General features: G+C 42.3%; 1 protein-coding gene across 3 annotated transcripts in view; it reads right to left on the reverse strand.

Annotated features, from left to right (window-relative positions):
• LOC124121063 overlaps positions 1 to 26,855 on the reverse strand; it is a 172,986-nt gene that overhangs the window by 108,598 nt on the left and 37,533 nt on the right. For all 3 annotated transcript variants that reach the window (XM_048396524.1, XM_048396522.1, XM_048396523.1), the window contains exon 4: positions 15,487 to 15,645. In XM_048396524.1, coding sequence (XP_048252481.1) covers positions 15,487 to 15,645 — 159 coding nt within the window. The remainder of the gene's footprint in view (positions 1 to 15,486; positions 15,646 to 26,855) is intronic.

Genomic DNA, 26,855 nt, shown 5'->3' on the forward strand with positions numbered 1-26,855 from the left:
CTACGTAGCTTTTTAGCATTGCACTTATCACATTTGCCCACGTAATTAACTACATCCTTGTACATGTTTGACCAGAAATACCTACTCCGTATCTTGTCATATGTCTTGTCTATACCCGTGTGACCACTGTACACATTGTTATGCATACCGTCCAAGATAGTTTGAGACATTCCACTAGGTATTGCTAGCTGTAACGTAGGACTCTTGTCGTTCTTTATTGGTCGGCCTTTATGGTATAGGACTCCTTCCAATAAAACATAGTCCTCTGTAGTCTTGTCCGACACCCCTTTTCTTATCTTATTCCTCAATTCCCTCAAACTGGGGTCATTTCTCTGCAGCTGCTTAGGATTAGTGATTCCTAATTTACCATCTATCTCAGATCTACCTTCCTCCCCGTCGCTAGAATCCTCTGTTCCTACTAAATCAAGTCGGTCATAGTCTGGTTTGTCCGTATCCATCACATATATTTGTCTATCTACTGCATCAGCAGTGTAAGGCTCCGTAGCCTTGATGCGGGACAACATGTCAGCGTGAGCATTATCTTTTCCCAGGGTGTGTTTTATCTCACAATTCATCTCGTCTAGAATGATGGCCCATCTCTGTATACGAGGGTTTTTCATCTCTGCCGTAAACAATGACCTCAACGGTTTGTGATCCGTAAAAATAGTAAACTTTGCCCCCACTAAGAAATGTCTTAGTTTAATCACACAATAGATTATTGCGTATCCTTCCCTCTCTATGCATGGCCATTTTTGCTGTCCCGGGCTAAGCTGATGTGATATGTACTGTATCACTTTTTCACCTTCTTCGAATTCCTGCGTTAGTATCCCCCCTACAGCATGTAATGATGCATCTGTGTATAGTTTGTATGGTCTGGTGGGGTCCGCGTAGGCTAATATGGGAGCTACCGTTAGTCTATATTTTAACTCCTCAAACGCTGTATCCGCTTGTTCTGTCCAATCAAATTTAGCGTGTTTCCTTGTCATGGCCGTCAGTGGTTGAGCTAACTCCGAAAAGTTTGGTATAAATTTTCTGTAAAATGATAAACATCCTATGAATGACCTGATTTGTTTCACCGTCTGTGGCCGTTCCAACCTTTGGATCACTTCTACCTTCCCGGGATCTGGCTTTATACCATCCGTGGAAATGTGATGCCCCAGATATTTAATTTCTTTCTTAAGTAACTCACATTTTGAGATTTTCAATTTCAATCCTGCTTCTTTCAGTCTAGCAAACACGTCTTCTAGGTGTTTAAGATGTTCCTCAAACGTCCGTGAATATATCAAAATGTCGTCAATGAAGACTTTCACAAATTTGTTCAAGGCTCCAGCCATGATTTTGTCCATCAAATTTTGAAATATAGACGGTGCGGTAGATATGCCGAAAGGTAATCTGTTAAACTCATATAGACCATACCTGGTTGTGAACGCGGTCTTACCCTTGGATTCTTCTTCTAGTTCTATTTGGAAATAACCGCTTTTTAAATCTAGCACAGTGTAATACTTTGCCTCGCCCAAATCTGATATTACATCTTCCATGTGCAGAAGAGGGTAGCTGTTTTGCCTAAACTGACGGTTCAACATTCTCATGTCTATACATACTCTCAGTGGTTTGTGCGGCTGTTGTACTAGCACTACTGGAGAAGCATATTCGCACGTAGACGGCCTGATAATACCTGCATCTAACAGATCGTTAATTTTCTGTTCTAGTTCTGGTCTTTGATTGATGGGTACCCGGTAGGGTTTTTGCCTAAAGGGGGGCTGATCCCCTGTGTCCAATTTTGCCTTAATGACGTCAGTCTTTCCTAATTCCATATCTGTCTCTACAAAAAGCTCTGAATTTGCTCTCAATATTTTCCTTATCGAATAGCGCTGGCTGGGCGGTACATGGTCAAGTGGTATTTTCCTCAGTTTGTCTGTCGTAAATGTCCCACTTAAGTGATTTACTTCCGCCGTTTTTACACTAGTAGTCCCTCCTCTCCGTATTTGTTCTTCTAATGTTTGTACACTGCCTTCTGATATCCCTTAGGCTATTGCCGTCACTTGACCTTTCTTAACCCTATAAGCTCTTCCCGTCTCATTTATCACTTCTATTTGTATTACCCCTTCTCTAGAGTAATTTACCGAGCTAGCCATAAGTAGTCCTGGTTGGTTCATGAAAAGAGTTGAGTTATCCAACGGTGATACCAACAAACAATTTGGACCGGATCTTGTCCCTATGTTACAGAGTATTATGGTTACTGACTTAGGTGCTATGTAAGTGGTTCGGAGAATTGTCTTCTTTCTCCGTACCCTCGATTTTTTGTCTTCCTATCCAATTCCGCAGTACCGGGGACAAGTGTACCCACTCCCTTATATCGTTTTCTATCAATTCCGCACTAAATCTGCACACTATTCCGACCTGTGCTGCAAATCTATGTAGTTTATTGGCTTCTGACGTAGGATTCCTGAGTTCGGAGTTCATTCCACTTCCATCAACTACCTTCCTTTAGTTTTTTCTTACGTCTGTATCTTTTCCTAACTTAATTATTCGTAACTATATCTTTACCCTATATACTAGCAGCAAATTGCGTCATTCAGGGCAAAACTTACCTTGAGAGATTCCCTTCTATATTTCTGTTCCTGGGTGTTCCTGACCGGAGATTTGTTTTTCAAGATCCTGGTCTCGGCACCATAAAATTTCGGCTCGTGATCTGTCTAGCTTGTAACCTGGATCTTTTTTCTTGATCTTCGCAATCAGGAGTCACCACAGCAGGAACACAACGACTTGGTTTCAAGATACGATAAGTTTTATTTTAAACTGGTTTGGAGAATGTAAGACAGATACCGCACAAACGTACTGGCAGCAATCTGAATTACTTAGGAGCGCAGTGACCTCTGACCTAGCTACTTGCGTCCCGCAAACCGTTCTCCCTGAATCATGATTTCCCACCCCATTTTATCCTTACACTTTTCTAATGATAAATTACTATGACGTCACGAGGTTTGACCAACACGTGAGTCTGTTATGAAGATTGAGTAGTACCCAGCTTCTTTGTGACTTATCCGAGGTTCTGACCTCGTACCTTCAGGTTTATCCTATCTATTAAGTCTTTAATATATGATCTAGCTTCCAATTACAAGAAAAGAACTGGTTCCCTCCCTTGTACAATTCGTATAGTTTAATGCTACCCACTAATACCTCTTAATCATCTTGGCTGACTCGTGACAACCTTAACTCTTTACATGACTCCGAGATCCCTGTACTGTGTACCCTGTCATCCTTTATGGAAAACCAATTAATTAAATATAATTGGCCGCCACCTGCGCTCCTCATACATATAGGTATACAACGTTAGTCATTTCATCTCATAGTGAAGTTAACAATTTCATAGTAATATATAATTCATGTACATCAATATACTTGCATTTAATTTACGTATTTATAGATAATTATAACCGGGTGTGCAACTCCTGGTTACAAGAGGAACCCAGAATCGTATTTGATGATATGTCAAGACGTGTATTACAGTTACTGTTAATTCTGACATCAGGAACTATGTAATCTTTGCTGATGTATTCATGTGCAGTATTTAGCGTCACTATTTATGATCATGTTTCTCATAAATATGACATCCAGTGCTTCTGTCAAAGCATACCAGTGGCCAATTCGTGTTATTAACCGTCTAATGTGTCAGATAAATTCCAAATGCCTCCTGACATTTGTAATCTTCCTCTTTGAATTGTCCATCGTAATTCCCAGTCGATGTTGCTTGTTGTTATTATGTCCTCTCGGCAGGCAGCAAGGACGTAGCTTCGACGTAGCAGGACGTAATTGTTTATCTTGTGATATTCGAAGGCAATTACTGAATCAATTAGACAGAATTAATTGATTGGTATAAATACTCATTTTTATACCAAATTACCTCCTGAGATGGTTTGACTTCCTCTTTATTTGAGTGATTTTACATTGTGAAAGTAGATCCCTCAAAGGAATAAGGACGTAAAGAGACGTAATTTCTCGTAATTTGATTGGTCAAAAACAGACATGTGACCATTTTCTCACACCTATAAATATGATGAGATCCATTCTAGGTTATTCTGACTTTGGCAGTCTAAAGGTCAGTTTCAATCAAAGAGCAGATAATTCAGCCCAAAAGTTCCCCTTGTCCTTACGTAATCATTTCTATAAATAGACTGCATTTTTGAAAACAGACACAAATTGCTATCTTAGTAACTGTAAAGTTATTCAGATAAAGAAGCCATCTATATATATTTATAGCAGTAAACTACCATTATAGTTACAGGCAATAATTATTTTGCCCTGACACTGGTCCTTACAAATAAACCTTCAAACTCAGAGGGATCTACTTATTTGGAAGCATTGTGTTGTCCATATAAGGCATTGTTATACCCACATGAATAAAAACTAATCATTCATTGAAAAGAAGTGTTTTGACTCTCAGTTTCCTCCAGACTTCAAGGTTTATCAGAAGTTCGGGTCTGGGCCGCTACAATATTACTGCTTGTTCTTGACAGAGAAAAGAGCTGTATGAGGGTCTTTGCTTGAAGAAGTTGCTCCAACTAGCTGAGAGGCCAGCCCATCACGCAGCTCCCACGTGACCAAAGGAAACATATGGCATTGTGGGGAGGTAGATCTGCGATGGGCGGGTCCCTTTAGATGCAGTTATGCAGGATAAGCATACAAATATAAAAAATATCTAGGATTTTACAAGATTTTTTACTTATCCTGCATTACTCCTTAATGCATCTTTATCGGACGGAACCGGAGGTGGGCATACCTTCAGATGTGGACTTTCATCTGTTATTTCCAGACTCTGTTCCCTAGCCAATCCTTGGCTGTGTGGTCGGCATCGGGTGACCACTCCATGTGTGGGAACCTCCCATTCCCTCAACCCGTCTTCGGCTGTGGTCGGCCTGGATGACCATTACATGGAAGGGAAGAGTCAGGTATGCGTTGTGTCCTGGTACTGCGCAGCCTGACAATAACGCTCGGTTAGGTCGAGACTGGAGCACCGAGCCGTACGCAAATGAGGCATAAACCTTCTAGTCCAGGGCTTATGCCAGGGGAGGTCGAAAGGCCGGCTCTGGACTTGGAGGCGTGCTCAATGACATGTAGTAGTGGTGACCTGCTGGGCCACTACTAATGGAGCAAAGCTGTGCGTGCCTTGCACGTCCTCCAAAGTGACGTCTCGCAGGTAGTGACTGGAGAAGACCGCGTTGGAGCGCCAGAAACATCCCTCCATGATGGCGCGTAGAGAGCAGTTGCTGTGAAGCGCCATGGTGGAGGCGACCGCCCGGATCTCATGCGGGTTGTAAGAGCGTGGGGGGGTCCAATCTCGCGGCCTCATAGGCCTGGAGGATGATGGCTTGTAGCCAGAGGGCGATCGTCTTGCGGCTGACTTCCGCTAGCGAGATACCAGTACGAAGCTGTAGTTCGTCTTCCGTGCCCACAATCGATGACAGGGGGGGATGAGGAACAATCTGTCGGGCTGGCCTGGGAGCTGATTCTTTGCAATGAAGTCCCAGCATAGGCCCAGACGCACAGCTCCGTGTGCCCCCTGCTCAAAACGGACCCGTGTGACGTCTAGGGCGTGTAGCTCACTGACGCTGCTGTAGCGAGCGCCAGATAGAAGACTGTCTTTTTCGTCAGATTGTAGAATGACGACGTTTTGAGTGGCTCGAAAGGCGCGTCTCTCAGCAAGGTGAGAATGACGTTCAAGTCCCAGGCCGGGGTACGGAACTTCGCCCTTTGTTCTTCCAGTCTGAATGAGCGGAGCAGTGCCTGGAGTTCCGGGATTTTCGTCATGCGTCTATCTTTTGGAACTGCCAGGATGTAGTTGAGCGCCACAAGGTAGATCATGATGGTACTGCCCTTGAGCTTACGCTTGTGTCGCAGATGGAGCATGAACTCGGCCAGGAATTGAGGCGATGCAGATGCGGGGTCTTGGTGCTTACTCCTGCAAAAGCTCTCAAAGGATTGCCACTTGTCATCATAAAGGCTCTTGGTGGTTGGGCGATGTGCCATTGTGATGGCCTTAGCCTCTCTGGCCGAGTAGCCCTTGGCGCTCAAAGCTCTCTGTGAATGGACCAGACGTGAAGATGTCACCTCTCTGGACCTGGGTGTGGCTCTCTGCTGTGAGGGTGGATCAGCAGATTTGGCCAATCTGGGAGTGGCAGGGGGTTGACGTCGGACAGCTCTCTGAGGTTGACGAACAAAGCCCTCGCTGACCAAAGTCAGATCGAGGTTCCGTGTCAACTGATCTTCTGGACGTACGCTTTTAGTCCTTCCCAGAGGACGCTGAAAGCACCGACTGCCCAAGCCAGTGGATCAGGCACCGGAGATATGTATGTCGGAATCTGGTAGTTCTGGCTGGTGGCGAATAGGTCTATGTTGGGGAGACCATGGTCTCGACAAACAAGAGTGAAGGCGTCTGGGTGAAGTTTCCACTCTATGGGAGCCACTTTGCCTGGCCGAGACTGGGCATCCGCTAGGATGTTTTGACAGCCCGGGATGTGGTGGACCTGGAACTGGATCCCCAGATGATCCACCAGGTGAAACAATCGGAACGTCTGTTGAAGGAGCAAAGTCGAATGAGTCGTTCCTTGGTTCCAGAGACACCATACGACAGTGATGGTGTCTGTCGAGATGGAGAGCCGGGCGTGTCTGAGCGCCTGCTTCCAGTGAGTGATGGCCAAGATAAACGCTTCAAGTTTGAGGTTGTTGATGTGCCATAGGCGCTGATCGGCGGACCACAGCCCTGAGGCGACCTGTCCCTCCAGGTGTGCGCCCAATCCCTGTAGGAGGGCTTCTACGAAGAGGTGTAGAGAGGTCGTAAGCCCTGTCAAGGAGATGCCGCCCAAGACTTTCGATTCCACCGTCCCCACTGGAGGTGCTGCTTGAGATGATCCGTGAGGACGATGGATATGGAGGGGTTCTGGCGTCTGATGTAGGGCGCCAGGAACATCTGAACTGGGCGCAGTTGGAGCCTTCCTCTGTAGGTCAAGACCTGCGCTGAGGTTAGGAGGCCCAGGAGGACTTGCCATTGACGTAGAATGCGTGGTAGGTGTAGACCTGGAATCAGGTGCGCCTGAATGCACTCCCACTGGTCTCTGGGTACAGAGATGAGGTCGAGGTCTGCTGGAAGAGGCCCCCGATAAACTGAAGGCGCTTGGAGGGTGTCAACTCTGACTTCCTGAGGTTGATCTTCAGCCCAACTGGTATAGGAGTCGAAGGGTGAAGTCCCTGTGGCGGAGTAGAGTGACAGGGTCCCAATGGTCCAGCAGACAGTCGTCTATGTACGCCTCGAAATTGATGTCCCGGCGATGGGGGGACGAGGCTATCGGCTTGGTAAGCCGTGTGAATAGCCACGGGGCCGAAGAAATTCCAAACGGGAGGATTGGCCATTGATAATGGACTCCCATGAAGGTGAAGCAGAGGAATTTCTGGTTGTCGGGATGTTTAGGGACATGTAGGTAGGCGTAATTCGATATCCAGGGTGATAAGCGCCTCCTGAGCCTGGATCCGGGATCGCAGTAGCCTGAAGTTAGGTGGACGCGCCAGGTAGCGTTTGTTGAAGGCGGCGAGGTTGTGGATCATCCTGTGCTTGTCCGAGTCCTTCTTGGGGACCAGGAAGACAAGTGAATAGAAGCCCGGTGTTATGGCTGGGGCATGTACAACCTCTATAGCTTTCTTGTATAGCAGCGCTGGGATGTTCCGGCTCAGAAGCTGCTGTTGGGTTGGGGGCATGTGTCCACTATGGGTGACGACGTCAGTGGTGGGTCGTCTATAAGCAACAGCTTGTACCCGTGTTGGATGATGTTGGTGATGTATGGGTCCCCAAGGATCTCCCAATTCCGCCAAAAGTGAGTCAGTCTCCCACCTACTGGGGCGTCGACAACTTGGATGGCTGGGGGTGGGAGGTCCCAGTCGTGCCTGTCCGGCGGTTCACTGGAGGTCCCTGCGGTTGGCGTTACCCCTCTTGGGGTAGCCGCGACGGGACTGGTATGAGCCTGAGGGCTTGCCTCTGCCCCGAGAGGTTGAGATTGAGCCCCGGCCCCGAGTCCGGAGAGTGTTGTGTCGTGGTTGGTAGGAGCCAGACTGGGACGCCTTAGCTAAGTCTGGCTGCGACACTCTGGCTAGGGCCTTGAGAGCTGGCGAGGGGCTGAGACCTGGGCGTGTGTCTGGGATACCTGTCCATTAAAAAGGTCAGAGCCGGACCAGTGGTAGTGAGTTCGATCAGAGCTGCGCGCATGTGGGAGCACATCTGTTCCACCAGTCGTTGGAGGTAGGATACGACGGCAGTTAGATGGTCAATTCTGTTGGGGTTGTCCTCGAAACCTCGGAGTGGTCTGACATCGTGCGCCGGTGTTTCCTGGCCTGCTGTGTTCTGTGTTTATTACACACACGGAGGTACTGTCTGAAAGCTGTGGGAAACAGTCTTTACATCGGTGACCTTGGAGGCATTGAGATATACAATTAAGGCACAGGGGGTGAGGATCCCACGCCGACATATTACGCTGGCACTTTGAGCAGGAGAGCATGATATCTGCAACAAGGCAGTGTAAAAAAACAAAAACAATACTTGCGAGGATACGCCAATCGTGGGGTACCAAGCAAGGAATATAGAACACAAACCAATTCAGTAGCTGCTGGCTACGCAAAATATTCAAGATGGCTACTTGCAGCAACAAGACACCTGGCCTTATGTTTTCTTTTGAGAAAACGCCAGTAAGTGTCCAATAAAGTTATGCACATGTTTATCAAACATAGAATGTACAAAATACAAACCGTAGGCACAACACAAAGACAAAAAAACATTAACTCAGATAGCAAACGCATGAGGGTTTGAATCAGTTTTATGTTACAAGGAGAAAAAACAGGTCTTCTCTCATCAAGTGACAAGAGTAATGTGAGGATCCGTGACCTCACTTCCTTTGGTCACGTGGAAGGTGCGTGATGGGCTGGCCTCTCAGCTAGTTGGAGCAACTTCTTCAAGCAAAGACCCTCACACAGCTCTTTTCTCTGTCAAGAACAAGCAGTAATATGCATTAAGGAGTAATGCAGGATAAGTAAAAAATATCTGCATTAATCATGTTAGACGGTAGTATTGAACACTTTAAGGGTTGTATTTACCATGAATAGTCAATGATGCTTTTGGTTTTGTTGGATCTTCAGATCAATTTTTCAGAGCTCCTTCCAATCACGTCCATCTTATTGTGTGAAATCATCAATAACCTTACAGATTAGATTGCAGGCAATGATTTTTTACTGAGAGGAACTTTGTTACAAAGCTTCAAAGTAAGTGTGCCAAGTGCTGAACCAGGCTGTTCTTGTGATTCACCTAATTGGTAAAGCTATCTACACCTAGTATACAGATATGTTGGACAATTGACACAAAATATTAGTCAGGTGAGCTAAAAACAGGGGTCCGGAAACCGTCATATGCGCCGGACATGTCCGATTGGGAATCTCAAATGTCCGTTTTAAAATATTGCTTACCGGACATTTTAAAAAGTATTGTCCGGACATTCTTAAATTTTGACCGGACATGATCAACAGTTAGGACTGAGCAGTTTCTGTCTGCAGTTGCAACACAATGAAGATTAACTACACTGACAAGCTTTGTTTGTTTTGATTGCTGTAAATACATCGTACCTACACGATAGTCCAATCGGTCAATCACTGTAATAGGCAATAAACTGAGTTGACACTGATTAATCGAGGATTAATTACTGAGAACATCTTGTTAATTTGAATGAAAGGTGTTACAACTGTACATTAATACCTTGCATCATCGATGTACCTCATTATCCTCACAATGCTACGATACGTAACCTCAGACAAGAAGCGAAAGCGTGACGACAGCCAGTCGACCGATGCAGATCAGTCGAGCGGATCTGCCAAACCCTCAAAGTCTGGACGATCATTTTGTAAGTCGTGGCTAACGACTTTCACTTGGTTGACATACAATGAGGATTTGCAGATTTTATTGTTTTCAGTAGCTAGTCGTATATTGAATCTTGATTGACCGCCATTTTGCTTTCTCGGACGATCGATATCCAATTTTTTTATGGTCAATAAATAAGTACAGATGAAAAAAGTATTCAAATAACTATTGCTATCAACGATATTTTTGTATTTGTGATTAAATTATCTGTCTTGTTTTTAAAAAAATCTTTAGTTTAAAAAAAAAAAATTCCCGTGAGGTCACTTGATAACCAAATATGGGATAATAGTCTCGATCCAAATGTTACAACGCGTACACTTGAGCAGACTCATGAATATAACTCATGAATATTAATTAGACCGTTCACTACGTTAACAGATCGTTATTATAAAAGAAACAAACGTATGTTTTCCATGTAAATCTAAAATGATATTATTTGTTATTAATTGTCCGGTGAACTAAACAATTTAAATTGAAACAATTCATAATTCATCATATTATGAATACGTAAACTTGTAATGTGTGTGAAAAGTCGTACTAAAATAAGCTATTTGAAGGGGGCGTGGCCTAAATGCAAATGTCCGATTGGGATTTTAAATTTTCCGGACCCCTGGCTAAAAATGATAGTTTCAGTATGGTAATTTTGAAATGTTTTATTAAAGACAGAAGGATCCTTGCAGTAAAGTAAAATATATTGAATGACAGAAAACCAGATAAACGGACTGACAGATATCAGACAACACTCCACAACACAAACCTGCTTGACATTCAGTTAGGAGAGCTAAAGACTGAACTAGGAAACAGTAGTTGGGTACATGGGTAGTAAATTTGGACTCTTCCCAGCCCTACTTTACACAAAGTTTTAACTCTGTCCCTTTTATATTTTTTATGAACAAACTTCAATCAAACTAACATAAATTTTCAGATTTTCAACAGACATCCTCTTCACTGTCAATTAGTTGTCGCCAAGTAGTCTCGTAACTACCCACGACGTGATGTCACAATGGCGGCCATATCACTTTTTTTCCTCATCTCCTACTAGAGGAGGATGAATTGGGGAGGTGGGAGGGAGTAATTCGGATGTAATAGAGGCAGTATTCTTAGAATTATTAACAATGATAACTATTGTTCGGTAATTCTTCTGGAAACCATAATGTACTGATTCTAATCCAACTGAGATTTCCTCTGAAATTCCCCTTGAGGACTTGAAAATCAGGAACTATGTCAATAATCAGTCAAATATGTGATATTATCACTAGATTTACCGTTATATTTGCTGATTTTGACCATAATAAACCTGGATTAGTGACCTATAATACCGGCAATTACATCACTTCTGGTTCTGACATCACTGTCAGTTCTGACGTCACTTCCGGTTCTGATGTCACTTCCGTATGTCACTTCTCCTTTTTGGTAATGACTTCTCTTTAGGTCTATTTCTACCCCAAAGACGTCATTTCCTGGTTAGAAGGGTTTTGTTCAGCTATTTTCAGTGCTGACATCACTTCCAGTTAATGGTGACAGATGACATGTAAGGTGCTTCTGATCCATCCTACACCTAATAAGCAGAGTAATCAAGGGTGTACTTACCCTCTGATGCTGCTGGTGTCGCCCCCCCCCCCCCTCCCCCCCGACCCCTTTTTTTCGATAGAAGGGGTGAAACTATTGTTGGACCATAGTTGTTTGCACTGTGACCACCGGACCAACGGAATACATGCCTTGTAGGTCCAGCTGTACGTCACGGAAATAAAAGCTGGTGAAGGTGTTTTGTGAGGCCCACTGAGAGCTGGAAACTACTTGTTCTACTGAAACTGTAGTCCATGTCGTGAGACTCATAGCTTGGGCTCTTATTTTGTAAGCTGAGCAGGGTCCGGGGCGTGGCATTGAATTCTGAGCCTGAGTACTGCTTTGTGCAACTGTGGCATTCATCCATCCTACTAAAGTAGCCTTTGTGTTATCCTTGTTCGAGTTGGTCTTACAGGATAGAAAGAGTATCCTTCGGTGGCATCTATGGGATATGACAAAACATGAAAATGTGTTGTCAGCGAACCAATGCCAAATCCTTGATAGACATATAGGCACACCCATTCTGTATCGAGGAGCAGTCGTGGGAAGAAATCAACAATGTATCATGTAGGACAGGTTGAATATAAAAAATTACTTGGTCTGAAAGATTGTACCGTAGGAATCATTTCCATCTCTTGGGCTTCGCATAAGCGTTCCCGTTGTTATATCGGGGGACGATGGTGCGTGGTGTCTCGTTCACCGTGCCTGAAGGCATCGGACGTCTGCTGTAGTTATGAATCGGCTACATGATGTAGAGCGGCAGGCGTCTGGTCGAGTGGTTGTAATGTTACGCATAAGCGATCATGTAAGTCAGTCTGTACAAATATACTGCACGGATCCAACTAATTCAGTTGACCTGACGGTGAAAATGTTTACAATCAGTCTAGACATGTGACATGTAATTCTCCCTTCGAAGTAAACTGTAATCTCGTATATTGAATCGACTGGTTTCAAGCTCCTCCCAGGCAGACCAGTGGTGTGTCCAAGTTCTGAATAGGAACTGTGATGTTGCAGGAGCAAGTTGATCCCCATGAAAAAAATTACGGCTGGTCTGGTGTTGTGAACTAAGACCCAGTTGAGTGTTTTTAGGTTGATTCTCCTTCTCATGTTGGTAGTATACTACTTCGGAACTAGGAATAAATAAAACCTTGGTCTTATTGGTCTCTGCTGGTCTCCGAATGGCTTGCTTCTTCAGTAGCTTCCTGACCAACAGATCTGCTGCCGCTAGCTTGGCACCGACTAGATGAAATCTGCGTCCGATGGCTTGAGATTTCAAGATAGGATGTTTCTTGAAATGCTGATGATTCCTGAAAAGACTGGCGCTTGTGGTATCCCTGACTCAGTTGGAACAAATCCTACCCGGGCACAGATGACTTATGGTCCCTTATGGTCCCTTATGGTCGCTTGTGAGAATGTGATGACTCATGAGCTCAAGGCCTATGGTTGAAGTCTGAAAACGCTCTGCTGTATCTTGTTTCACTTCATCTATCACATTTCCCGTTGAAAGTTTTGCTCACTGATATTGGTTGCGACATCAGTGAACTTCCTGGTCTGGCTAGATACGGCCCTTGACCTAATTTGGGATAGGAGCTGTTTTTGCTGTAGTCTCAGTAACTGTGAGGAAGTCCAGACTTGGGATGGTAGTAAATCTTCCTGCATCTTGATGTTGAGTCAAGGAGGCTGTAAATTAGTCCGACTTGATCGGTCCTAAAATTCATGGGTGTTTCTGGCGCAATTCCTTCATAGGATGGCTGTAGTGGTGGTATGGTCTGTCTGATTCTGGCGGCGAACCAATTTATATTTAAGCCCCACGATATCCATGGAGTATCTGGCAACCGATGCTAGTCCTTGAAACATGATGCTGATAATGTAAGCTTCATGTCGGGATTGTAATTTGTAGCAATCTTCATTCAAGTGTTGAAACTCCAGAATTATAGCATTGTGCATCTTGTATAACTTCCGTTTCATAGGTGGAAGAGGTAGACGTTCATCATGCTTGAGTCTATGGATGCTATCCCTCGATTTGTCTACGACTTTGCCCGCGTAGCTGGGCCAAGGTAACATATGATGATTAGCTGAGATGGAGCAGGCGCATGACATCCCCCGTATTCCGGCATCTGGGGTGGTGAATCCTCTGTCACATGCGGCTGAAGTGTAGGCATAGGGTGGTAAAGATCTTCAGCTTATCCATCATATGGAATGCCATCTGGCTGGTATAGCTGGTTGCTTATGGATGGCCTGTCCCTTGATACCGTGTGGTTCCTGTACACTATTGTTCTCTGGTCTAGTGGTGGCTGGCCAGGTAGCGTGCTGTGACTGGTCCATGGGTTGGTAACGTGGATCCATGTTGGGCCCATGGCCTGGCCGTGCTTCGTTGGCTGGCCGTGCGGTTCAGCAAGAAGATCTTGTGTAGGCCATGGACAAAGATCTGGTAGTCTTTGCCAGAGCTACCGTCGTGATCTTAGCGTCAATATCCGCCAGCTTAGCATCAAGCATGTCTTTCATCATCTCCTGCTGTTCTCTCAGAAGTTGTTTGATGAGGCTCAGGGTGAGAGCAGGAGATGATTGGGTTGCTGGAGAGGGAGGTGCTAGAGTAGAAACTGATTTCTTAGTGATGATCTTATAAACCTTTTTCTTCGCCGCCCCTCTCCTCTTGGCCTCTGACATCTTGGAGAATATCTCTTTGGATGTGTGAGTGCATTTCTCACATCTCTTCTCCAATTTGCAGGTCTTCCCTCTGCACTTCGTGCTGTTTACATGAGGATCTTCCGTGGTCATAAATCGACCATACTTCTTACACCCGGGGGTGATGGGAGACTGCATGGTGACCTCACAAACCCAACACCAGCTGTACTCACATGCGTGTAATCTCTTTCAGCAGCACTATTACTTTAAATATATATTTATTTATATGTCCGTTATTATAGCAATCTTATTAGAATAATCTTAGGTTAATGTGATCTACTACCAGGTGCTAGATTGTCACTACTACTATAGTAGGTGTTGACTCTAGCTTACACAGGAAAAAAGTGATCTGGCCACCATTGTGACGTCACAGCATGGGTAGTTACGAGACTACTTGGCGGCAACTAATTGTGAGTAATTGACAGTGAAGAGGATGTCTGTTGAAAATCTGAAAAGTTTAGTTTGTGTGATTGAAGCCAAAATACAGGCTTTATGGCAGATAGAGGTAGAAGTAAGAATTATAACAGATTTCATTACATTTTGACAAAAAACCTGACTGAATAATGGCCATAAACAGTTATTTGAATAATGGCTGTCATACCAATATTGAAAATCAGATTCAAACCTTTCGAACAAATTAAGATGTCATTATTGGTGAGATGAAGCATGTGAAGTTTCAGCTTCATTGTTCCAGTGGTTTATGGGGAGATGATGTTTATTGTGCAAGAAAAATGTAGGAGCACTGTGTTTAGTGTTACGGTCAGATCACGGTCAAACTTGAAGAGAAAAACAGAACATACATCTTAACATAAATTTCTTGAACAAATTAAGGTGCCATCATTGGTGATGTGAAGCATGCAATGTTTCTGCTTCACTGGTCCAGTAGCTTCTGAGTAGATGCACGCAGTATACTGACTCTGAGCTCACCAGTATCTCATTAATGACAAGCGCGTGGCAGGGAAGCAAGTACCATCTTTTAACTTCTTTGGTATGAAATATCTAGGGATTGAACCCCCGAGCTTCCGCTCTCCGTGCAGACATTCTATCCACTAGACCTTGGAGGTGGTCCCTTACAAGCAGGTCAAGATTTAAGCTCATATGACTCTCAGTCAGGTGAGCTAAACATGAACAACATCTCTGTCTGCATGAAATTCTGATAATTGTTCAATAGAAAAGTTATGACAACAATATTAAAAATATTGAGTAATAGAAATGTCACCAGCTGCTTAAATTTTTAGATCACTGGATCAATTTACACAAAAGTGCAACTAGATGATTGTACTCACCAAGTACTTGTTGTATTTGATGAGGTGTTGGTAGTCTCTCCACATGACAGCAAGCCGGGGCACAGAGCTGCAAATCTTGTCAACAGGGGGCCAATCTGCCTGGCCAAGCATGGACACAGTATGTCCTACTTGGATTATGTTCTGATGGAATCGGCTCATCTGGGGAAAACACAGTTTACTGACAACATTTCAATTTGTTAAGTTGTATGTAGGCAAAAAGTGAATGTCTCCTAAGTTAACAAAATGAGGTTAACAAAATACAAAAGAAATGGTTCACAAGCAATCATTCAGAGGGGCAATCAATTTTCAAGTGAGCGAAAAATTGGGAATTTAAGTATTTCCCTTATTTAAATACTTATGAAGATACAACAGTATGAGTAGTTATAGATGACGGGGGTACCGGCTCACCCCATCTGGACCAGGTCCAGCTCCTTAAAATGCTTACATGGGGGTCTTAAGTTTTATTAATCATGTGATGACCATCCAATAATTGTCACATATCAAGATGCCATTCTAAATAGAGGAAATAATTCATTCTTAATCTCTGGTTTGGGCACAGAATGCTTGGTGTGTTTGTTCTATGAACTTGGTTTTTTTCATCTTCATTAATGCCACTTGTCTTACGAGTGTTTGATTGAATCTCTTGCTTCATTGTGTTGAGTTTGGTGAGTTCTGACAACACTAAACGAAATTTTTCCTCAGATATCTTGCAATCAGCTAGTGCTGCTGAGATATGACGCTCAATGCCATTTACCTTTGCTTCAGCAAGCACACAAATACTATCATGTTTTAATGCTTTCTTTTGCATCTGGCGAGAAATAAATTTAAGAGCTATTCCTGCCACTCCAGTGACTCCAGCTGCTACTTCCATACCGAGTACGATACGTACAGCGATTTTAGTTGATAATAAACCAACAAGAGCTACACCAAGACCCATGCTAGTTACTAAAAGTGCAGTGTCAACTCCATCAAGAGCATTCACAGCTCTATGATACTTTTTATACAACTCAATTTGAGAATCACGCTCCTTCTCCAGCTGCTGTTAAATTTCACTTATTTGTTGCAAACGAAATCCATCAGCAGTATCCATCTTTTCAGATACTTCATCGAGTGCAGGATATGAATCCATAAAGTGTAACACTATATTATACAAGAGTCTTTAAATGTTCCAATGGCGCTGTCTTGAGACTATAAATCAACCTTATTAAATGTATCATGGTGTAACATTTATACTAAGTTATCCTACAATAATTAGATCCACATCAAGTGCATTTAGGAGTTATCATGGTGTAATATTTATACATCATTTCATATAATAGTTTAGCAAGTAATACTTATCATCAGGAAAAATGCATATATAAAATATCAGTAGTTTCAGTTATACCTTTTTAGACAGATGCTAGCTTAAGGTAATGGGAGCGCATCTCCTAGACATACTATTCAATAAGACAAGAGTTACGTCTACATAGTTTCATAGATTTGAAGCTTTTACTTACTTACTTACTTACTTACTTACTTACTTTGGTGATTTAACGTGCGCTTTCCGACTGAGGCGTATTTCGCACACGGGCCCGGCCAGGCCATTTAATGTGTTTCCGAAAGGGGCGAAAGTGGTCTGTGCAACCCAAGAGGGGGGTTTTAGGGGTTGCTTATATAGAATTTGGGAATTTTGAGATTTGGAGTAGATGCCGATGGGGTTGGGGAGGAGAACTAAGGGAACTGGGTATGGTGGGTGTTTGTGTGTTTATGTGATTTTGATTTGGTAGGTTATTGTGTTTTTAGATGCGTTTTATTAGTTCCGTTTTTATTAAGAATACGCCTAAGGCCTTGAAGTTTTCTAGTTTATTTTGTGGGTCTAGTATTGCTTCTAGAGTGAGAGCCTTGTTTAGATTGAGGGTGGTTTGTAATGCGGTTCGATGTGTTAGGTAGTGTGTGCAGGATTGGGGAGGCGGGTTTCATGTTTTTATGTTTGAATACTATTCCTGTTGTTTTTTCTGAGTTAAGGGAGAAGCCCCATTTGTCAGCCCATTGTTGTATTTTATTAAGAGATTTTTGGAGTAAATTTTGGACCATTTTCATGCTTTTAGTGCGGATCCAGATGGCTCCATCATCCGCGAATTTTGATGTGTTTACTTTAGGGGATAGGCCCTCGAATAGATCGTTTATCATTATATTGAAGAGGGTGGGGCTGAGGATACTGCCCTGGGGAGTGCCATTTTCTAGGGGACATTGGACCGATAGTGTTTGGTCTATACCCACGGTTATTTTACGATTGTTTAGGAAGCTTTTAGATAAATGCTAGCCTAAGGTATCAAGATCCCATCTCCCAGACAAAAGATATGTCTACATAGTCTTATAGATTACCTGGAACTATTTTATTTAAGTAAATCTGTCATCACCTATATTAGAACAAGTATTTGTCACAGAGTGACGAAATATCCCCCGCCTGTACACCATAGTACCAAATATGAAGACAATCCAGCGATTAGTTCTTGAGATATTGTGGCAACACCGTTTTCTAACTCCAAAAGCAGATTTGCCTGCTGTGACCTTGACAATGGGGTCAAGGTCACCAAAACCGACTGGTGTCTGCGGTGTCTGTATATACACCATAGTTCCAAATATGAAGACAATCCAGTGTTTAGTTCTTGAGATATCGCGGCAACACCGTTTTCCAACTCTAAAAGCAGATTTGCCTGCTGTGACCTTTAAAATGGGATCAAGGTCACCAAAACCGACTGGTGTCTGCGGAGTCTGTATATACACCATAGTTCCAAATATGAAGACAATCCAGTGTTTAGTTCTTGAGATATCGCGGCAACACCGTTTTCCAACTCTAAAAGCAGATTTGTCTGCTGTGACCTTGAAAATGGGATCAAGGTCACCAAAACCGACTGGTGTCTGCGGAGTCTGTATATACACCATAGTTCCAAATATGAAGACAATCCAGTGTTTAGTTCTTGAGATATCGCGGCAACACCGTTTTCCAACTCTAAAAGCAGATTTGTCTGCTGTGACCTTGAAAATGGGATCAAGGTCACCAAAACCGACAGGTGTCTGCGGAGTCTGTATATACACTATAGTTCCAAATATGAAGACAATCCAGCGATTTGTTCTTGAGATATCGCGGCAACACCGTTTTCTAACTCCAAAAGCAGATTTGCCTGCTGTGACCTTGACAATGGGGTCAAGGTCACCAAAACCGACTGGTGTCTGCGGTGTCTGTATATACACCATAGTTCCAAATATGAAGACAATCCAGTGATTAGTTCTCGAGATATTGCGGCAACACCGTTTTCCAACTCCAAAAGCAGATTTGCCTGCTGTGACCTTTAAAATGGGATCAAGGTCACCAAAACCGACTGGTGTCTGCGGAGTCTGTATATACACCATAGTTCCAAATATGAAGACAATCCAGTGTTTAGTTCTTGAGATATCGCGGCAACACCGTTTTCCAACTCTAAAAGCAGATTTGTCTGCTGTGACCTTGAAAATGGGATCAAGGTCACCAAAACCGACTGGTGTCTGCGGAGTCTGTATATACACCATAGTTCCAAATATGAAGACAATCCAGTGTTTAGTTCTTGAGATATTGCGGCAACACCGTTTTCCAACTCTAAAAGCAGATTTGTCTGCTGTGACCTTGAAAATGGGATCAAGGTCACCAAAACCGACTGGTGTCTGCGGAGTCTGTATATACACCATAGGTCCAAATATGAAGACAATCCAGTGTTTAGTTCTTGAGATATCGCGGCAACAAACAGGTGGGACGTACGGACGGACGTACGGACGGACGTACGGACGTACGGACGTACGTACGGACGGTCGTGAATACTATATCCCCCGCTTCGCGCTTTCGCGCGGCGGGGGATAATAACATTCAGCAATTTAGACTCATTAAGGATTAGCCCCAACACAACCTTGTCTATAGTGACACCATAATCTCTTACTTACTTACTTACTTATATTGGAGAATTTATGTGCGCTTTCCGACTGCAGCGTATTTCGCACATGGGCCCGGCCAAGCCATTTAATGTGTTTCCGAAAAGGGGAAAAAGTTGTAGGGGTGTTTTAGTGGTTGCTTATATAGAATTTTGGAAATTTTGAAAAAAATGCCAAGAGGGTTTGGGGGACGAACTAAGAGACCTGAGTATGGAAGTTTGTTAGTTTGATTATGTGGTCTGGTTTTGGTAGTTTATTGGGGTTTTAAATGCGATTTATTAGTCCTGTTTTGATTAAGTATACGCCTAAGGCTTTGAATTTTTCTATTTTATTTTGTGGGTTTAGGATTGCTTCTAGAGTAAGAGCCTTATTTAGATTTAGGGTGGTTTGTAGTGTAGTTCGGTGTGTTAGGTAGTGGGTGCAGTGTATGAGTGCGTGTTCTGGGGTTTCTTGTTGTTTGCAATGTGGGCAGGTTCCTGTTGCATGTTTTCTTATTATTTTGAGGTGGTTATTTAGGTTGGTATGTCCTGTTTGGAGTTTAGTAATTACTCTGTCAATTTTTTTGGATGGATGTAGAATTTTTGGTTTGGTTAGGGGTTTTTTGAGAACCTTTTTGATTTGGCTATTTGAGTTTTGATATAGGTTATGCCATTTTTTTGTGATTTTATGTTTGTTAACACTTTTAATTTCTGATTTGGAGATGGGTAGGTTTAAGCTTACTTCTGCGATTTTAAGGGATAATCTCTTTCCAAAGCATCCAGTAAATATGTCAACAAGATTAGTGCCAGTCCAACAGGATTAACAGGATTAAGTATTCCTCTCTGTCTAGCCATTCATTTAGCATAGGGCACAACCAATCGTGTATCAACCAATCATATTCCTTTTTATTGTTCAAATTTTTGTTAAATACATACGGTAGCAAAGTTTGAGCAGAGAAGGGGTTTGACTCTCTTACCAAGCAGACCTCTCTCCCACAGCCCAGAGTGTTGTACCGACTCTCTGTGGCCCCCTCACTTATTTTCTAAGATATTGTAACTTGCTCATTGTTAATTGTTCTTGTAAATAAAATTGTGATTAGTCTCCTGTGACTCCAGCTCTTTGCTGACTAACCAGCACACCATTTGGAAGGTATTGTTCACCCAGAACAGTTCCATGATAATTTGGCGGAGAATCATCGTTTTCAGAACCACGGAGCCCAGGAACTAACTTCAACCAGCTACAAGAACCCATTGGAGGACATGTCCAACCGTGATCATCTGATGGAATAACAAGCAAGCTGCATCTACCTCTGACCTCAACACTGGATTAAAGACAAACAACTCCTCCAAAGACACCAACAAAGGAAGAAAAAGTCTTCAAATATTGTAAGTAGAGCATTACATTGTTGATTACATGTCTTTCTTTAATTAAGTACGGTACATACTAATAGGTGTCATGGCAAATATGGAGTCTGGTATAAAAAGTAACTTTGAAAGTGAAATTCCAACAGTGTCTTTAGTTACGCCCCTTGCCAAAAGTGTAATTCAGGCAAAATTTGGCACAAAAACAACAAATTGTTTAGTAGATACAGGGGTATCCATTTCTTGTATTTTGTCTGCTTTTCTGAGCACAGCTTTTGAAAACCTTACTCTTGGAAACTCACCCTTTCCACAGGTAAAAGGTGTTGGCGGCGAATTGCATAAAGTGTTAGGTTCAGTTGTGTTAGATTTTGTCATTGAGGATCAGGAATTTTCTCAAAGATTCCATATTCTGCCTACACTTCCAGAGGCAGTGATACTAGGTGAAAACTTCCTTGATGACAATGATGCAGTCTTAGATTATAGCTGTCATTCCTTGATACTTAACAACAGCACCTCAGATAGGCAATATATCAATTTCATAGCCAATTCAGTGCAAGAGATTAGTGGATTAGCAAAAACAATAGATCAGATTTACATCCCCCTCAGAGTGAAATTCATTTCAAGGTTAGACTATCAGAGACCATAGAGGATTCCCTCATCCTCATTGAACCCATTGCTTCCCTCACTGCTCATTCTGAAGTAGCAGGTGGTAGAATGCTTTCCAAAGTGAAAAGCAAAACTGCTACATTTAGGCTTATGAATCCCTCCCAAGAAGAAAAGGTTCTTGACAAGGGTACAGTTGTAGGCAAATTTAGTTACATTGACAAAGACTCTGTTTTTGAAATTGACTCTGACCAACCATTCATAAGAACTGTTAACACTGACAATGAGAAGAGAGACAATGACAACAGGGATTATGTTAAAATTGCACAAGAGTTAGGATTTGATTTGAACAATACACAACTGACTCCAGACACAGACTCACGACACAGACTACTTAGATTTTTGGGACAAAATAGAAACATGTTTTCAACAAGTCTTGCAGATTTAGGAAAGACTGACATGCACCAAAATATCATTGACACTGGCAACCACCCACCCGTTAAGAGTAGACCATATCGCCAATCTCCTCATCTCCAAAAAGTCACCGAAGAACTTATAGATGATTTTCTGAAGTATGATTTGATCGAGGAGTCTACTTCTATGTATTCAGCTCCCATTATCCTAGTTTAGAAACGTGATGGCTCATATAGATTTGTTTGTGACTACAGAAAGTTGAATTCTGTCACTTTACCAATGTCATGGCCTCTTCCTGTTTTTGATGATGTTGTTGATCACATCGCCAATGCCCAAGCTAAGATCTTCTCAACTTTAGACCTTGCTAATGGCTTCTTCCAAGTGCCATTACATGAAGATTCAAAGCATAAAACTGCTTTTGTCACCCATCAAGGCCTTTATCAGTTCAAATGTTTACCCCAAGGTTTGACAAATTCTCCACTTTGTTTTCAACAGCTCATGAGCAAAGTGCTAAGAAAATTGCTTTTTAAGGTTGCGCTGATTTACATTGATGACTTGATAATTTACAGCAAAAACTTTGAAGAGCATCTCCAACATGTGGAGCAAGTATTTTACTATCTGAAACAGGCAAAATTAACACTAAAGCCATCAAAATGCAATTTTGCAACGGACAAAGTTTCTTTTCTGGGTCGTGTTTTATCATGTGGAGGTGATTGAAGCAATTAGAACCTTTCCAGTGCCCAAATCACAAAAGCAGATTCGCTCCCACTTAGGTCTCACAAACTTCTACAGGAAGTATGTGAAAAATTATGCTCACATAGCGCTTCCACTGAATGCCTTGCTAAAGAAGCATTCAGAGTCAGAAGTAGGAAAGAAACCAAAGTTCCAATGGTCACTTGAGTGTGATCAGGCATTCAACACACTCAAACATGCTATGAGTAATACACCTGTTCTGGCTTATCCAAATTTTGACAAAGAATTTCTTCTCGCAACTGATGCCAGTGATATGAGCATAGGTTTTGTTTTGAATCAAAAAGATGAGAAAAATAATGAACATCCAATAGCTTTTGGTGGTAGAGCTCTTCATGGCAGCGAAAAGAACTGGAGCATTACAGAAAAAGAATGCTTAGCTCTAGTTGAAGCCATTAGATCCTTTCGTCCATACCTTGCAAATTCCAAATTCACAGTCTACACTGATCATATAGCATTGAAATGGCTGAAATCCATCAAGGATGCCACAGGTAGGTTAGGGCGATGGTCTTTGGAACTTTCTGCCTACACTTTTGACATTGTTCACCGCAGCGGCAAAGCCAATGGGAATGCCGATGCTCTCTCATGTAGGGAATATGAGGAAAATATTAACTGTAATGATCAGACAGAAGAAGATGCTGAGAAAACAGTCTTCTCAGTAACTTCAACTCAGCAAAGCAAATCAACTAGCAGTACCACAATCTTGCCACACACACATTCATCCACACAGGTCACACAGACAACTCAGACTGAGGATATTTGCACACCTATTGTCAATCACTTAGAATCAGACACACAGACAACACATTGGTCAGTCACCAGTACCAGTACCAGTACCAGTGGTGAGTACCAGTTAATGTTGTCGCAGCATTACATGCTACAAATGCTGATGTTACCCAAGACACATTGGTTGAAGTAAGTATAAAAGAACATCCAAATTTATGTCACCTACAAAGGATTTGTCCAGATTTCATCCAAATCTTTGACTACAAAGAGGAGGATGTCCTTCCGCAAGATGAAAAGGATCGCCAAAAGATTCTTATTGAAGCCTATACTTTTTAAATTGATGAAGGCATCCTATACAGATTCGTTCCACAAAGACAGAAAGGCCATGCTGACAAGTTCATTAAACAGCTGGCAGTCCCAAGAACCCTCAGGAATCAAGTCCTGCAATCCTACCATGACTCAGAGTTTGGAGGTTGCCACCATGGGAAAGAAAGGATGCACAACACCATGAGACCTAAGTACTACTGGCCCAAAATGTACAGCGATATTGCTACTTATGTCCAGACATGTGAGGTATGTCAACAGACCAAGAGGCACTACCATGGCAAGAAGGCACCACTTCATCCACTACCTGTAGAAGAGGTCTTCACCCGATGGCACGTTGACATTCTCGGTCCCCTGCCAACAACACCAGAGAAGTACAAGTACATTTTGGTCATCACAGAAACCAGCACGCCATTTGGAAGGTATTGTTCACCCAGAACAGTTCCATGATAATTGTATATTATAAGGCATTAATATCTTTATCTTTTCATGTCTTTTGGCTCAGTTAAGGCTTTGAGGATAACTTCTGGTGCATCCCCAAGCAAGACTTCAATATAAAGTGTAGAGCTTCCAGCTAAAGACTTCAAATTATTTAATACATCATCGAACCAAATTTAAGCTGATATTTTTTAATGCTAGGCGAATCATTAACATGTGGCCTGGTTTCTCAAGTAGTGGAGCAACGAAAACACTTGTACTTTCTGATGGACTATAAGCCCCAAGTATAATCCCGCTGTTCATTATTTTATTTAAATGATGTGGCTTACTTTTCGTCATTACATATGGTGGACAAATGGAGATATTTAGTAGCCAGATTTATCATCATCAGGGTGGGTAAGATTGTACTAGTTGTTATTACTGGGTTTCTAACCTCAACATCATTGAAGTCCCCTAGATTAGGTGCCGCACCAGTAGTAGGATTCCTTTCGGCTTGTATACACCATTTTGCAAGTGTAAAGCATGTAACTTTTCTTGAATACCAGGTATATCAAATCCTTCAGTGTCTCGAAGATCAGAAAGTGCAATTGTATTACATTGTTTAAGTTGCATTCCAGGACCTTAGGCTTCAACAATTATTTATAATACGGAGTGACACACTCAAATATCCTATATGTACAGGTGGATGTTTATAATCTAATACAGAAACTTTGAGTTTTGTAATAATGCCTTGCCTAAACTTCTTATGCTACAGAGATGAGAACGATTGGCCTACCTTTAGAATACATTACCAAAAACTTTTCAAACACGTCAATACCCTATGACGTAATTTGTAGTATTTTGTTGCCAGTAAGTCATCAAGTATGCATAGGCTCCTCCCAGTGATCTATCATTTCCACACGCAATGTTATTGAATACGCCCAGCGATGTTGAGAGTTTTCAATAATTGTTTACTAAATATAACCTGCAGCAGCACATTTAATAGCAAGTGGTAGTTTATGAAAGCACTTTTATTTTAAATATATTTGTTATTTCATATTTTTTGTAATTCAAGTGGCTAAATGGGAACTACCGGGTATTATACATATATTATTTTTTCGATTCATTAATTTTTTATTATTATGCACGGGAATGCAGATTCTTAGATATATTATACTGGCACTGAACTTTCATATCAATCACCCCTTTACGATCATTTGGGTTAGGTACCCGTTTAGTGGATATAAGATTACCCCGACTCTATCCTTAGCCTTGGGATCCCCTTTACGTTCTATCAACCAAAGCTTTACGATCATTAGGGTTAGGTACCCGTTTAGTGGCTGTTATAGATTCTATAGCTGCTCCTAATATTCTTCAAACAAAAACGTCGAGAAAAAAAGGATGCAATGATTTAGTGTCGCATATTTAGGCTACTGGAAACTGTCCTGGAAGCCACACAAGCCACTTTCACCCGCTACATTTATTTAGTACTGATTCAAAAGCGGACTCATCCTCGTCCTTTACAATTAGCCATATAATCCTTACAGTGTTTCCTACCACACTTTCGTGTCACAAAAATCATTAAATACCATGTCATCCATGCATTACCCACAAGTTCAACATCTGATGCCTGACGCCAAGAGCTGTTTTCAATTTACACCATATCGGCTCATTCCTCACCACTCGGTATCTTGTAGATAATGGAATGGGACAAGTGTGCCAATGGCTTCAGGATCACTAGTAAATGTCCATAGACTAAAGTCACGAGACACCATGCCTACCCGTAACCTATTTGACCCTTTTCCTTCAGTTCCGTAACGGTGTAGGCATGACTAGGTATATTTGCACTAAGTTTCACAGTGTGGACGTAGCTCAGTCCGTTCGCTGTCGAGCTCACAATCCGAAGGTGGCGAGTTCGCATCCGACGGATTCTCACAATCTGGTTGCTTGTCTTTGAGACAGAGATCATCCTCACGAGAAGTTGTTGTACTAAAGGGGCTCCGAAAGATCATGTTCTCCAACCATAGTATTTTTCATAGGAGTTTCATGTTGGATATTATCTGTTGTACTAATCTGGTCAAGATGGTTGCACAGCTCTTGATAGGGAACTAAATTGGGTAATCTATCTCCATTCTTGTTTGTGTTGGGTCCAAAGTGTATTTGCTAATTCACCAGCAAGTTTTATACTATTGTGTCCACTGTTTACAGTCAGTGTTCCATTTGACTCAGTCAGTGTGATACTAGAACAATGAGGATTAAAAACTTCGGTAATGAGTGCACATACACTGTAATATCTATCGGGTATAGGTTTATGTTCTTTGCCTATTACTATCCTCAAACAGTATTTATATTGGTCCACTTAGGGTAATATGATATATCGCAGAGGACAACTTAAAGTTGTCCCATTGAGTTATCAATAGAATAAAACAGTTGAATAGACTGGTTATTCTCGGGAATGTATCACACTTAATAAATATATAAAGACACTAAAATATTATTTCAATATGACAAGCATTTATAATAGAAATGCCAAGTACAAGACTAGAATACAGGCTGCAGAAAATCCAAAACACTGCTGCAAGAATCATCTCCTGGACTAAAGGAAGATATCACATTATGCTAGTTCTGAAGTCTCTACATTGGCTGCAAGTTCATGAAAGAACTGATTTCAAGCTCCTATCATTTGCATATCAACCAGTACACAGAACAGCCCCTCAATACCTTCAAGATCTCACAAGGCACTATGATCTTCCGAAGGTCAAATCAACAATTAGAGCTGCAAGTACCAACATCGAAGTTAAAGACTTTTTGCTCCAGATCTTTCAGAGTTGCTGTCGCCTTTTTGTGAAATTT

Source organism: Haliotis rufescens, unplaced genomic scaffold (assembly GCF_023055435.1).
Source record: "Haliotis rufescens isolate VD_foot unplaced genomic scaffold, xgHalRufe1.0.p SCAF_1, whole genome shotgun sequence".
NCBI lineage: Eukaryota > Metazoa > Mollusca > Gastropoda > Lepetellida > Haliotidae > Haliotis > Haliotis rufescens.